The 15,013-nt window shown below is 40.0% G+C and overlaps 1 protein-coding gene and 1 long non-coding RNA gene across 2 annotated transcripts in view; one reads left to right on the top strand and one right to left on the bottom strand.

Annotated features, from left to right (window-relative positions):
• The window catches only part of LOC149499757 (uncharacterized), a 145,397-nt gene extending 138,733 nt beyond the window's left edge, over positions 1-6,664 (top strand). Inside the window, exon 3 of the long non-coding RNA XR_016325497.1 lies at positions 6,627-6,664. This is a non-coding gene — a long non-coding RNA (uncharacterized LOC149499757). The remainder of the gene's footprint in view (positions 1-6,626) is intronic.
• NPFR (Neuropeptide F receptor) overlaps positions 1-15,013 on the bottom strand; it is an 80,543-nt gene that overhangs the window by 7,448 nt on the left and 58,082 nt on the right. Inside the window, exon 2 of the mRNA XM_089738828.1 lies at positions 1,532-1,738. Within this exon, the coding sequence (XP_089594954.1) occupies positions 1,532-1,738 (207 nt within the window). The remainder of the gene's footprint in view (positions 1-1,531; positions 1,739-15,013) is intronic.

The following is a 15,013-nucleotide window of genomic DNA, read 5'->3' on the forward strand; positions in this document are numbered from 1 at the left end:
AGTCCTGACCGGCTGGCGGTAAATTTTTTTTATTGCTCTTGTAGCCTGACGAGCATATGGTCCTTCTGAGGGTGAGTGGTTACTGTTCCTAATGGGGAAATTATTAGGAAACAGCGTGGAGGAACGTTCATTCCAAAGCCTGATGGTACTTGGCAGAAAAATCTCTGGAAAGGCACTATCATTGAATGCAGTAGTTCTAAATAGTATGGATGAGCTCTGCTTCCGATGAAGGGCGGTGCGATCATCTCCATTAGCTCCTCAGAGCACTCCCCATGGAACATTCAGAGAAAAACAAAGTCCCTCCGTAGATCTGGAGGCTCCAAACGTATATCGTAGGTATCTGTGGTATGATGCTGTTTGATGTTGTCATCGATAATAATAAAAAATGACTCCCTTAATCATATTAGACATTCACTTTCATATAATGTGTCTTTTTATTTTATATCTGCTGTTGTAATTATATAATTAGTCTAATTTTAAAAGGATGGAAACAGGAGCTCGCTGGCTCTTATTGGAGTCGGTGGTTGTTTTGACATTGGAACTCTGTTACGATTTTTAATTTTAATGGTTTTCAATTTGAATCCGTGTGTTTAGCCTGATATATTACGTGGGGTCCAAGACACTTGTTTTTTATCGCATATCTTCACAGCCTAGACAAGTTAATTAAGGGTAAGCCTGAAATTAGACGGTTATAAAAGCCCAAGCCCATAGGCCGAGCAAGTTACTATTTGTCCACACTCGAAGTATCCTCATGTTAGATCTTTACCTAATTCATACGATATGTATGGGTATTATACTATTTGATGCATTTCTCGGTGTATTCGTATCTAATTGCGTATGCTAAGGATTAATTCCCGTGGCAGCTACAAAAGTTTCCGAGTAAACATATCACATCTGATCCTTTAACAATGAAGAAATAATATGTAGAGCTTAAATTAGACTCGCAAATTGGCGTATGGGGTATTTTCCTGACCACATCGCCAATTCGAGTGTAATTTTTTTTTATTGCTTAGATAGGTAGACGAGCTCACAGCCCACCTTGTTTTAAGTGGTTACTGGAGCCCATAGATATCTACGACGTAAATGCGCCACCCATCTTGAGATATAAGTTCTATGGTCTCAGTATAGTTACAACGGCTGCCCCACCCTTCAAACCGAAACGCATTAATGCTTCACGGCAGAAATAGGCAAGGTGGTGGTACCTACCCGTGCGGACTCACAAGAGGTCCTACTACCAGTAATTACGCAAATTATAATTTTGCGGGTTTGATTTTTATTACAAGATGTTATTCCTTCGCCGTGGAAGTTAATCGTGAATATTTGTTGAGTACGTATTTCATTAGAAAAATTGGTACCCGCCCGCGGGATTGGAACACCGGTGCATCGCTCAACACGAATGCGCCGGACGTCTTATCTTTTAGGCCACGACGACTTTTGGATTGGGACTATTCCAGTGTAATTGGGACTTTCACCTCCATGAGAGCTAGTAATCATAAGCTTTAGGTCTAAAATCCTTTGTTCATCTACTTACAGATAATATGACGAGTGCATTCCCCACAGCTCCGATCACGACCAGGATGATGTAAAACGCTATCAGTAAGGATCTCGTTGGGTCGTCGACTTTTCGATTCTGAGAAAACTTCTCCAGGAGTATGTTTGGGTCTTGGATGCCTTTTGAAGCCTCAATAAGCTGTTTCGCTGAAGCATTCAACGTGAGGTTCACGCTGGGGTCAAGCCCCTGTAACAAAGAAAATCATTTGATTAAAAATTAAACATTTGTGACGGTCTGAGGTACAAAATAAAAATAATATATAGATCTAAGATTAAAATGACATTGTATAAATCATTTGGCTAAGTAGCTATTGATCTCATAACATACCCTAACATCAGTAAGCATTAATGGCTTTAAGGGTTAAATCGTTGAAAGGTCTTGGGGAATTTGTTCGGCTAATCAATCGCAAAAATAGACAGCCTACGACAATTTGGACAGCATCTAGAGCCGTGTTCGTGTTGGAGGTTACTTGCAGAGTATCTTACCACACGGATTAGTACCATATCGAGTCTATTTGGAAATTTCGGATTGCAAAGATAAAGCAGTGGTCTCAATATCTCTCTACATAGGCAGCGGCGTTCATAAGACTCAGGAAATTGGGTAACAGAAAACCCAGAAGTTCTACGTTAATGAAATGAGAATAAAGGAGAAACTTTTACAAATAACTTAATGTTCCAAGTGATTCTGTTTGTTCTTTGATCTATTTCAGAGCTTTTTACGAAGCTTTCAAAACGCTCACTTCAATTTACTTTAAGTAGTTTTTGCTTCTCGGAACTTTTTTTGATGAAAGCTCTCGGTTCTTATGAATTGTTAACTTGATTGAGTATTTAAACAAACATCCCTAATTGCGTAAAGCCTTTTTCAAAGTCTGTTAAATATCGGTGTGACCACTCTAGGGATCACTGAGTGGTCACGAAGTCTTTCCCCTTGATGGGCGCCTAGCTAGTACTGATTCGTCGTCATTCTCATCGTTTTTTCTTTGGTCCTACTTAAGCTTGCCCAAGCCTTGAGAGGCTATTTCAGCGTAACCTTAACTAGTAGGTGAGCTTGCGGGGCTCAAACCTGACGACGTTGCTAACACGAACCATAGCAAGGCCGTGCTTCGCAGAATCTGAACGGAAACGCGACCCACTGAGAAGATCCAGCGAGAAACTCTGTGGGCGTTTCATCCGAACACAGACTTCTACTACTGGATATAGGCGTTCTTCAAGGTTCGTCATATTGACAGATTCTGCGAAGCTTGCATCCAGGGCTACCGCGGCTTTTAGCAGTTCATCAGCCCACCTCGTGGGAGGCCTAACCCACGCAGCGCTTTCCGATCCACGGTCACCACTTTATAGCCCCAACGGCTATATGTTGTTTGAGCAATGTACCCTGTAAAGAATCCTACAAAGGATTCGGTGTCTTTATTTTGCAATCTATTTCTATATCTATTATTATCAATCAATATTTTGCAATCAATATTAAAAAAAAAGACGTGTGGCACTTGGAGACTACCGCGGTAAAGCTATTACATAGCATTTTTTATCAACTTATGCAATTATAAATCGACAATAATAATTTAATATTATAACAACAATAAAATAAGATCCGGCCAGAAACGCAGTGGGCTAACTTTCAATGAATCTGCTACATTGTGAGTATTCCATTTTGACCGCGCACTCACTAGAGGGCGCTACATGGGATAGAGACACGCCTTTGGAGGTGCTAGTTCTAACTCTCATTCGCCCAGAATCAACGGTTTAGCTAGTTTATTTTTAATGCCACTCCAATCACTGAATGAGCAGTAGGAGTAGTAATAAAATTCTTCGACTAAGCGATAGAAAATGGCACGCCCAACGCATTGTAATGTGATATAATTTTCTATTTTACAATTCCGTTTGTCGCCGATAGATGGCGCTTGACGCAAAAGCTGAATCGCCCTATCGTTGTGTTACCCACGAAATTATAATACATATTTTGATAGCACATAAATCGGTGTTTTGACTTCTTACTTTAAACACTACACAAGCGCAACGTGTGAATGTGTTGAACGCGAGCTAAATAGTAGGCGTAGTGAAGGGTGGAAGGTTTTTTTCGTTACGGAATTTCATGATTCCGCTCTTAAGCCGCGCTCAAGGCCCACGATAAAATCTATGCAATAGCTTAAAAAATCTAATATTTAAAAAATAATAATCTAATATTTAGAAAAAAAGGGCAAGTCCGCTGAATTTCTTGCCACTTCTTCTCAGGGCGGAGGCTAGATTTTGTGAATTGGTGGTAGTTCTTTTTGACGTTCAACAAGTATGTACTTTCATTTATGTTGAATAAAAAAAAAATGATTTGATTTGATTTGAATCTTTAGGCCCTTGTCAGCTATTTTGGTTTTTCAGCGAATCTCCTCATTCCTGAATCAATCTTGCAGGAAAACTCCAAGCTCAGCCCTCTCCACTACTCTTTAAGTAATTTTGAGTATCGGCTATTCCTAATATAGAATTAAATGCGCTAAACGTGTTTCTTGGTGGCAGATCACATTGTTAGGCCACTAATGTAAACACCATTATTCTATTTCTATGCCAACTTCTGCCGCGACCCAAACATGCGTGCTAACTTGAAGGTTTTTTTTTTTTTTCGGGCCTGTACCGAACCTCCTACGAGGTCCCCGCGCCTAGGAGGCGCGCGGGGTATGTGAGACTCAACGATCTGCAGGTGTTGAGAGCAGATCACGGGCCCAAGGATTTTAGGGCCCACCCACTAAACGACTCCCCTGCACTCTTACACCCGACGTCCGATTTCCGTCCGGGATCAGAACCCGTTCAGAGTAGGGGGGTTCCCGCGGTCAACACTACAACCAGACACGCGACGCCACCCTGAGGACGCCCGACCGACGGGTCGTCGAGGCGATAGTCGACGACCAACGACGTCGGTCTCCGCGGTACGGCGGCCCTACCAGGCTGCCCGGGCGGTGCCGCTGGTGTTCCGGGATACCCCGCTGGGCCAGAACCAGCCTGCCGGGTCGGAACGCGATACACCGCCGACCGGGTTGCTCTTCAACAGTATGTTCGGCGACGACAGCGACGACGAAAATGCGGACCGCATCGCAGTCCGCAGCCGCCGACGCGTCGTCCCGTCCTCCTGGTGCCAGCGCGCTAGAGTGACGGTAGCGTGCGGCGCAGCCTCAACCCCCTTAGGTCGCCCCGTGACCATCACCGGGAGGAGACTGCCTCCTCATAGGGGCTGGAGCTGGACAAACGCCCTCCTCCGGCCCCCGGCCCGACGGCGGTAACTTGAAGGATGAATCAACCATTCAGGTTACTTTACCCGTCATTTCGATTCAGTGGAAGATTTCGAACCTAAAATAAGATGGTTTTATTGTTATTAGATTTTCCTTTTCCTTTTCAAGATTATTAATACTGATTTACGCCAATCAAAAGGCGATGAACTAAATCGATGTGCCAGTTTGATTAGGTTCGCTTGACCAATGATAATACAATAACTTCTTAATCTAATAATTGATCTTGTATTTATTGTGTTACATACTACGTGTGCTCTTTGGTTTCGTTCGCATTAGATTTGTTATTCTTCGCCCCGAAATTGGAAGTACAACGACCATGATTTTTCATTTTTAACTTGTAGCGGATACAGTTACAGCATACAGAATATTTGACAAAGACATTTATTTGTATACTAATTGTACCCGTCCGTTTCGCTGGGCATTTAAAATTAACATTATTATTTCTCACCCCCACAATTCATCATTAACGCCCCCGCAACTGGTGTAGGGAGTCCAACACTAATATAAATCCTATCTATTAAGTACGTGTATTTTCTACACGGATACCAAGTTTCAAGTCAATCGGATACATGGTTCAGTAATTATAACGGAACATCTGTAAAAACCACTGTAGATTAGTACAGATTAAGCAAGCAAGCAACAACATTCGGACCAATGGTTTATCGAGAAAAACATTTCATCAGTTTAAATTATTTCTTCTATTATTGCTATTCTTGGTAATTGTTCGTAATACTTTAATAATTAAAAATCATATTAATCTTTGTATCGAAGGCCATTAATTAACATAAGAAATTCTTTAAATCTTTTTTTTTATTGCTTAGATGGGTGAACGAGCTCACAGCCCACCTGGTGTTACGTGATTATTATATTATTGAGATTATAAAGAATGAAAATGCCATCACCCATCTTGAAACATGAGTTCTAAGTCTCAGTTTTATTATACAACGGCTGTCATTACCCAAATCGGAACCCATTACTGTTTCGCGGCTTACAAGAAATTCTACCACCAGTAAAAGTTTTGCTTATGATCTTTAGAAATACTATTCGTATATTGAAATACTATTGTTATCATTATCGTGACACTTAATACTAGAACTGTGAGGTCGTTGACCCATCTAACATTACAAAAAAAGTCCCTGACTCGCACTATATTATTAGGTACTTTAAGTCTTAAAATAGTTTTAAAAATGGTTATAAATATATTTTTTAAATGCCAAAGTATTTTATTACACAAAAGCCAACAAGAAAATTCTCTATATATCTCTAATTAACAAGCTTCTACGCTGACAAAGCTTTCATACTCAAACGAAAGCTTTGATTACACTCGCACGCCACGAAAGCTCAAGAAAGAATTCTTAACAATATAATGGCTTAGCGCTGAACGAAAGGATCATACGTCGGAGAGCTTTCACATATGAAGCTTAGTCGAGCTTAAATCTTTACCTTTTCATGTTTGTTCTGGCGTTAAATCCTTTATTGCATTTTGTAAATGGTGAAAAGGTTTCATACTCTACTATAGCATGATTAAAAAAGTTTGACATTTAAAAAAAAGGCACGTCGAACAAAAATTTAAATATGCGAGTGTAAGGTTTGTTGTAAAATATTTAAAATAAAATTTATCAAGTTAAAGTTAAGGCAATTTTCGGATCGCCAAATAGTAACACTGTTGGTGGTAGCAATGCCAGTAGTGGGGTCGTGACATAATAAAAAAGGCGGTAGTCCGAAAAAACGGGACAGAAAGCAGTGTATTCGGTAGTGAGCAGATGTCTAAAGATTGTACAAGCGGAGTTACAAATAAAGCAATACAGAATTAAGTAAACTACTGCAATCTGTGTATTATTTCCTGACTGTTTGAAGCGGAGTCCTACACGAGATAATCTGGTCAAGATATCAGGACAAAGCTGGTGAAAATTACGTTCAAACATTAGAAGCACATACATATAGGTCAAGCTAGTCTATCTCATCTTAGAGAGTCTTAGAGGTCATTAGGTCCTCAATGTTTCGAGGACTGCCCTTTTAGCGACGCGCTTTCTGTTTTTTCCCTACCTATTAGACGATAGCCTATGAGGCTATACCAGCTACGTCCGGACGGATAGGTGAGCTCACGTGCTCAACCTGAGAGAATTTGCTAACACTAGCCCTAGCATGTGGAGTGCATCGAAGAATCTACCACCGGATCGGAATATTAAGCCACTGAGAAGATCCGGCGAGAAACTTAGAAGATCCGGCGAGAAACTCAGTGGGATGAGTGACGTGATAAGACGTGCTTCCAGAACTGGAAGCTTTTGTTTTATTGCTTAGATAGTTGGACGAGCTCACAGCCCACCTGGTGTTAAGTGGTTACTGGAGCCCATAGACATCTACAACGTAAAGGTGCCACCCACCTTGAGATATAAGTTCTAATATCTCAGTATAGTTACAACGGTTGCCCTACCCTTCTGACCGAAACGCATTACTGCTTCCCGGCAGAAATAGGCCGGGTGGTGGTACCTACCCGCGCGGACTCACAAGAGGTCCACCACCAGTGAAAGCGTTTCGAATACACCAGATCCTGGAGTGTTCAAGCTTATAATAGCGTGTTAAAAATCAACGTTGTTTTTCATTCCGATGTAGTTGACTTTGTAGTCAGTCTTCTTGAAACCTATATTTACTTTTAGTCGAAGTCTTTATTTATTTTTACAATAATTTAATTAACAATAATACGTTTCATCTATCTTTTAGAAATGTTCTCTAAGCATCAAACGGAACACCAAAAATTTTATTTATTTATTCCCGTAGTCTTGTGTATATGCCAAGTGTATGTATGTGTGTATATGCCAAAAATAAATATAATTTACTGAAAAAGTTCAATCGAGTCAACTGTGTTTCAATAAAAAAAAACATGTCGGATACGTCCCTCAGAAAATAAGAAAAAAGCGAATGAGGGGTGAGAATCGACTTTATTTCTCGGTTTTTATTTTTATTAATTAATTATTGTAATTGTGCTAATTGGTTATTTTTCTAAAGGTTTCATACTGTGTTTCCCTGCATTTATAGGAAATATGGAATCGTAAAATTACCCACCCGTGTACAAGTAATTATTATTCAATCACTCTAAGCGACTAGGGTGCTTGGTGCGAGTTTTGTTAACGTTTTCGATAGAGTAAAAGTTAACTCAAATTTGTATGCGGAACTGCACCCCTAGCGACAAACGTAAGCAAACGTTCCAACTCCATAGAAATTTGAGTTAACTTTTACGATATGAAGAACGTTAAAAAACTCCTAATAAGCACACAAAAGTATTTTTAATGCCCTCAACCCTAGAATTGGTTATTGGTAAGGGATATCTAAACAAATTACTAAAAAATCCACGAAAACTCATTATTAGTTTTTATCAATGCCGCTCCTGTTTCCAAAATTCTTAAAAGCAAGAGCACAGACATGAATTACATTGAAGGCCATTTCCTCATTTAAAATGTAATTGGCTTAAAAGGAGTCATTCATAATTTGAGAGCCACTGACCGGCCCGTAAGCGTCGTATATTAGACAAACAGAGCAGCGTGCGATTTATCCCACAGAGTTATTAAGCGTAGAGAGACGTCACAAGATAAAAGTTTCTACGAGTGAAAAATATTGTACGGTGACGCTATATGCAACAATAACGGTTGATAAATATTTGTATTTCTGTATGTTTAGATAATCAGGGACATGTGATAAAGATAATTGTTAGGATCACTACGATTATTGCGATTGACGTGGTTTTCGTTGGAACGTGTTTTTGTATCGAGTGATAAATTATACACTACGCGCTTAAATTTTTTTTTTTATTGCTTGGTCTCGACACACCCCCGGCCCACCTCATATTAAATGGTTACCTGAGTTCATAGACATCTACAACTTAAATGCCACCACATATCCTAAGATATGAGTTTTAAGGTCTCAGTTTTTTACAGTGCAACGGTGCCCCGCCCTTCAAACCGAAACGCATTACTGTTTCACGGCAGAAATAGGCAGGGCGGTGGTACCTACCCGTGCGGACTCACAAGACGTCCTACCATTCAAAACTTGTAGATCTGGAATGCCATTAGGGATTGGGACATATTGAGGTTCTACCACGGGTAGGTAATGTTCTATTCACATTTCTATTTGGAGCGCAGGACAGTTGTTATTATAATTATTTTGGAGAATGTTTGGACAAACAATTATAAAGACCATTTAATGGTCGCTCTCGCTCATTAACCTATGTTCGGAATACAACTGAGTCAACAATATACAAAAAAAAACTTTCGACCTCATGTCTGTTTGGGTAAGCGTGACACCAACATCCCTTTAAAACGCTAAGAGATCATATTGTATTCACCTAGAGCCGTAAAAGCAACAAATATAGGCCCCATTAACTAAGATTCAAACTAAACATAGCATCTTCTGGCAATGGGAATGGTAGGGACACCGTATCAATGTCAATTTGCGCTGTGTGGGTTGACCTTATTCGAAATTCGATTTCAGAAAGCATTATTCTTGCAATGAAATTGAGAAGTTTGAAATAGCAGAGGCGGCTCACTCGGAATGTAATCAAAGATTAACTTAGTCCTAGTATCTGATCATCTGATTGGTGTTGATGAATTTGGGTCTTTGTGTGAGCTTCGGATATGACGTGGATGAGCCCCGGTCGTCGTTCTCGTCGAACTCGTCGCTTGTGACGAAGAGCCCCACGAGTAAATTAATCCACAGACACAGCTCACTGAGTTTCTCGCCGGATCTTCTCAGTGGGTCGCGTTTCCGATCCGGTGGTAGATTCTGCAAAGCACGGCTCTTGCTAGGGTTCGTGTTAGCAACGTCGTCAGGTTTGAGCCCCGTGAGCTCATCTACTAGTTAAGGTTACGCTGAAATAGCCTCTCAAGGCTGTCAGCTTAGTTAGGCAAAAAAAGGATGAGCAGATGAGCATGATCTTACTGTTGGCTTATAATTCTATTTTTAGCGTACTCATTGGAACTTTACCATCGCTTTCAAGAAGGGCCAGAGTTCTAAGAGCAACTGACGAAACGCTATTGTGTGGCTTGTGTTTTAAACATGCAGAAAAAAAAAAAAAACTAAGACAAGTTTTTGAACAATAAAAAAAAAAAAAACATTTATATATATCGCTAAAATAACTATAATTTATTGTAACAGAATAAATAAATAATAAATATTTACTAATAAATATTTACTAACAGTCACGCCACGTTAACTGGTCCCGTGCTAAGTTCGTAAAGAACTTGTGTTACAGGTACCAGATAACGGAAATAAATGTAAGATTTTTATTTTACACATAGAAAAGACATTTATATTTATCATACTAGCGACCCGCCCTCGCTTCGCTTCGGAAACATTAAAACACACATGAAAAAAAAAAAAAAAAAAACAATAAAAAAAGTAGCCTATGTTCATCAGGGACAATGTCGGCTTCAAATGGAAAAAGAATTTTTCAAATCGGTCCAATAGTTTCGGAGCCTATTCGAAACAAACAAACAAACAAATCTTTCCTCTTTATAATATTAGTATAGACAAATATCTTCCCTTGGCGGGATTCGAGCCCGCGACGCCCTTGTGTCGTGATCATGTCACTTACAACTACACCAGGCGGCCGTTAACAGAAAATATTACGTGAACGTTCTCACAGGCTTTCTTCGGTTGACTACGTACATTCGTGAGCAGAGGGAGAGTTTCTTTTAAATTATTTTCAATTTCAATACAGTCGAAGTCGTATTAAAAATGGGTTATTTAATAATTCAATTGAAATCGCTACAAATGGTAGCCGTTCTCCCCGGAATGACGCCGGGAAGGATGTAATATGCTCTGCGTAAACCCTATCCTGCCGTCTCAAAGACTCCGACTGGGATCCGGCCCGATCCGGGGTAGGGCGCCGGCTGTGAGCGGCAGGAGTTTTTAGTGAGGTTCAACTTCCACATACCCCACCTACCGCGCGGGTGGAGATCCGATGATTTTCTCAAGTGTAAAAAAACCCTCGTAGTGCCTAAGTGATCGCGACTATGGGTATGGGCTATATCTGTTAATAATAATAACTGGGAACAAATCACGCATGGTTATACAGCCCCAACTTAAGATTCCTTGTGTTATCGGCAGTGGAAACTGATAAACATACTTATTAACACAATATTTGCTCGATGTGGGAATCGAACCCATGACCCTAGGCGCTAAGTACTGCACCACAGTCGAATATTAACAAACCCAATTTAACCTTAATATAATATTTCCTTAATAATGTTTGCAGTATTCACCATTTTTAAACTAATACACGACATCCAATCCTGCAGATGTCTTATTCATGGAATTTTTTTTTTTAACATTTTAAAAAGCATTCGGAATAACTAGAATCAACAGGAAAATCACGTAAGCCGCCAGTCAACCAACAACTTTTGAATTCCATTTAAAAACGTTGTAAATGAACCCGGCAATTTAGTATTTTTGTATGAACTGACGGAAACATGAACGACTCGCGGGGCTATTATCGAACTTGTTAGCGTGAGCAATTGTTAACGATAGAAGTCAATTGTAATAAGTAATGTGTCCTAACATCTAGTAATTATATTAAATAAGGAGATGAAAGTGATAATAATACTACTATTACTATAACAGACTAGAAATTAGGTTTTATCGGTATACAGAGCGTGTGTCAGAGTGTGTGAAGAGGAATTGAGTTTTTTTATTTTTTTTTTATTGCTTAGATTGGTGGACGAGCTCACAGCCCACCTGGTGTTAAGTGGTTACTGGAGCCCATAGACATCTGCAACGTAAATGCGCCACCCACCTCGAGATATAAGTGCTAAGATCTCAGTATAGTTACAACGGCTACCCCACCCTTCGAACCGAAACGCATTACTGCTTCACGGCGGAAATAGGCGTGGTGGTGGTACCTACCCGTGCGGACTCTCAAGAGGTCCTACCACCAGTGAAATTTATCAGATGATCTCGATTTTAACATCGCACCAATCAATACCGAAATAAAAATTACCCTACTCCCTGGAATTCCTTGAATCACTTATGAAGTCGTCGTGGCCTAAAGGATAAAACATCCGGTGCATTCGTATCTAGCGATGCATCGGTGTTCGAATCCCGCAGGCGAGTACCAATTTTTATAATGAAATACGTACTTAACCAATGTTTATGATTGGCTTCTACGGGGAAGGAATAACATCATGTAATAAAAACAAACCCGCAAAATTACCTATAATTTGCGTAATTACTGGTGGTAGGACCTCTTGTAAGTCCGTATGGGTAGGTACCACCACTCTGCCTACTTCTGCCGTGAAGCAGTAATGCGTTTCGGTTTGAATGGTGAGGCAGCCGTTTTAACTATACTGAGACCTTACAACCTATATCTCAAGGTGGGTGACGCATTTACGTTGTAGATGTCTATGGGCTCCGGTAATCAGTTAACACCAGGTGGGCTGTGAGCTCGCATCCGCCTCGCACCCATCTACGCCATAAAAAAAATTAAATCGCGTTCACTTTCATTTCTGAAAGCTGTGACATAGCTTTCTCTGTTGAAGTTTGAAAATTAAGAGAGAGTGAGAAGTTTCAAAGTTGAGTTCTCAACTATAGGTATCCGTATGGCTATGTCTCTGTAATTGCTGTTATCCTTGAAAGACGGGCCTACTCATCGGGTCAGGTTGGACGCGTGTTGGTGTACCGTAGGTGATAAAAAAAGCACATCACATTCTTTTTCATCTACAGCAACTCCCCTCCCTATGAACAAATTATAGGAATATCCACATGCTATTTTCTACCTTATTCCTAAAACTGTAGCTCCCTATTTCAGGTACCTACTGGTCGTGGCGCATATTATAAACCCCAACAGTTGCCTTTATCCAATTCCTGATCCCGTAGCCGCTATATTATGTACTGGTCGTAGCTTATACTCTGACTACGGTCGTAGACCCGATCATTCTATGTATTCCTGACATGAAGTCACAATTTGGTCCAGTAGGTGGGAACATAATCGAGGCTTCAATGCAGCGATATTCATTAGGAAATCTCATTCAATCAGAATATTGACTAGACTATTTAAGCTGCAAAGAACAGCCCTGTTACAACAAGAATACACAGGACTATGGCACCGACCCGCGTACGCTTAGCAGGCTCTGACGTCAAAACCTCGCTTTCATTGCAATAGCAAACTTTATAGCCTTTCATAATAACGTCGGCTTTTCTCCGCTTCGAGCGCACAGCGGTGTCTTTTTAAAAAACGAGTTTTTATCTTTTTTCAATAACTAGGTCAAAAACGAGCCAAAGAATGCTAAAATTGTAAAGTTATGGGCACAGTGAGAATATTTCTTTTTGTATTTTTGTTACTCTTTTTATATTGCTCTGGGTGAGTGAACGACTGTCTGCTTGTTAAGTGGAGTCCAAGACGTCGGTTACGTCACAGGATGAATATAGCCATAAATAAATAACTAAAAAATAACTAGGGCGCAAATGGCGCGCGGTTATTTGGTCCGAAATTAGGATTCCCTGTGTTATTGGTACATACATACTTATAAACGTTTAAATATACACATAGATACCCGGACAAAGAGCAAACAAAACGACTGTTTGCCCGATGTGGGAATCGAACTCACGACCTTCAGCCCAATTCAAGGCCTCTAACTACTGTACCATCGAGTCTGCCATAGATCTTGTGACATTAATAAATCTGCACCCTTCAATCGTATCATTTACTTGCTAATATCTTAGTACTTTTGTAAGCCAATTAATTTTTGGAACGAAGTTCCTTATGAGACGATGCGGAGGGGTACCCTAACCGAGAAAAAGCGTCCGTAACGTAAGATTTTTATTATTTATGTATAGTCTTAGTATGATGGCTATACAATTTCTAATGTATAGTCTATTTGATGACGGCTTTCTATGATAGAACATAATTAGGCTTAATTATAATTCATATAAATCTGTATAAGTTTGCTGTTTCTTTGTATATTATTACTAGCTTTTGCCCACGACTTTGTCCGCGTGGAATAGTTCACAAATAAATATGCAAAATTAAATGTATATTTTTAAATATTTCTGAGAGATTTTCTTCATATTTGTTTCCGTAAGAACCTTGTACAGAGTATTAGAAAACTACAAAAAAAAAATAAGCCAAATCGGTCAAGCCGTTTTCATGTTATGTCGTGACAACGGAAAACGGGTTTCATTTTTATAAATATAGATTATATATTTTTAGTAGATAGAATAGAAATAGAATAGAACTTAAAATCAATATTTTTATAATAAGGAACTTCATTCCTATCCGGTGTCCCACGACACCACACATCTTTTTTTTTCTGCCAAATTACCGATAACAATGAGGGGCTTTTTTGGTTTCGCAGGACTGGTATGAGAGCTAAAGCTCAACTTAAAAGCCTTTACTAAGATCTACCCTACAACAGTGCTTCGCTAAAACCTACCACAGTGTCAGAATTGCGAACTACTCAGAAAATCCGGCGAGAAACTCAGTGGGCTGTGTGTGTGTGGGTTAAGTTGCAAATCGAACCACTCGTCGCATTCGTCGAGTTCGAGTGCCTAAAAGCACCGAAAGTGGACTGGGAGGATCCGGAATGACGTGTTTAGGGCGACGCTGGCTATGTTGACCGGTCGTCTGGTCGTCTGTGTAAACTATCTGCATGCGTGTATCGGCTTTCAATCTCAATATGGTAATACAAATAAAAAGCTCCCGACCTTGGAAATGAGTGATCCGCAAAAGCCCAGCCCGCGTTCTTGTACCTGTAAAACTAATATTTGGACAGAGTATCCATTGTGTGCTAATAAAAAATATATTGTTTTGAAATTACATACGTTAAATAGGAGAAATTGAGTTTTATTTATTTATTGCTTAAGTGGGTCGACGAGCTCACAGTCCACCTGGTGTTATGTGGTCACTGAAGCCCATAGACATCTACAACGTAAATGCGCCACCCACCTTGAAATATAAGTTCTGAAGTTTCAGCATAGTTACAACGGCTACCCCATACTTCAAACCGAAACGCATTGCTTCTTCACGGCAAAAATAGGCAGTGTGGTGGTACCTACCCGTGCGAACTCACAAAAGGTCCTACCATCAGTAATTACGCAAATTATAATTTTGCGGGTTCGATTTTTATTACACGATGTTATTCCTTCACCGTGTTTAGAATAATTTCATCACTCAAAACTTCGTAAACTTACTTGTGAGT

The sequence above is a fragment of the Bombyx mandarina genome, chromosome 26, assembly GCF_030267445.1.
Source record: "Bombyx mandarina strain Sakado chromosome 26, ASM3026744v2".
Taxonomy (NCBI): domain Eukaryota; kingdom Metazoa; phylum Arthropoda; class Insecta; order Lepidoptera; family Bombycidae; genus Bombyx; species Bombyx mandarina.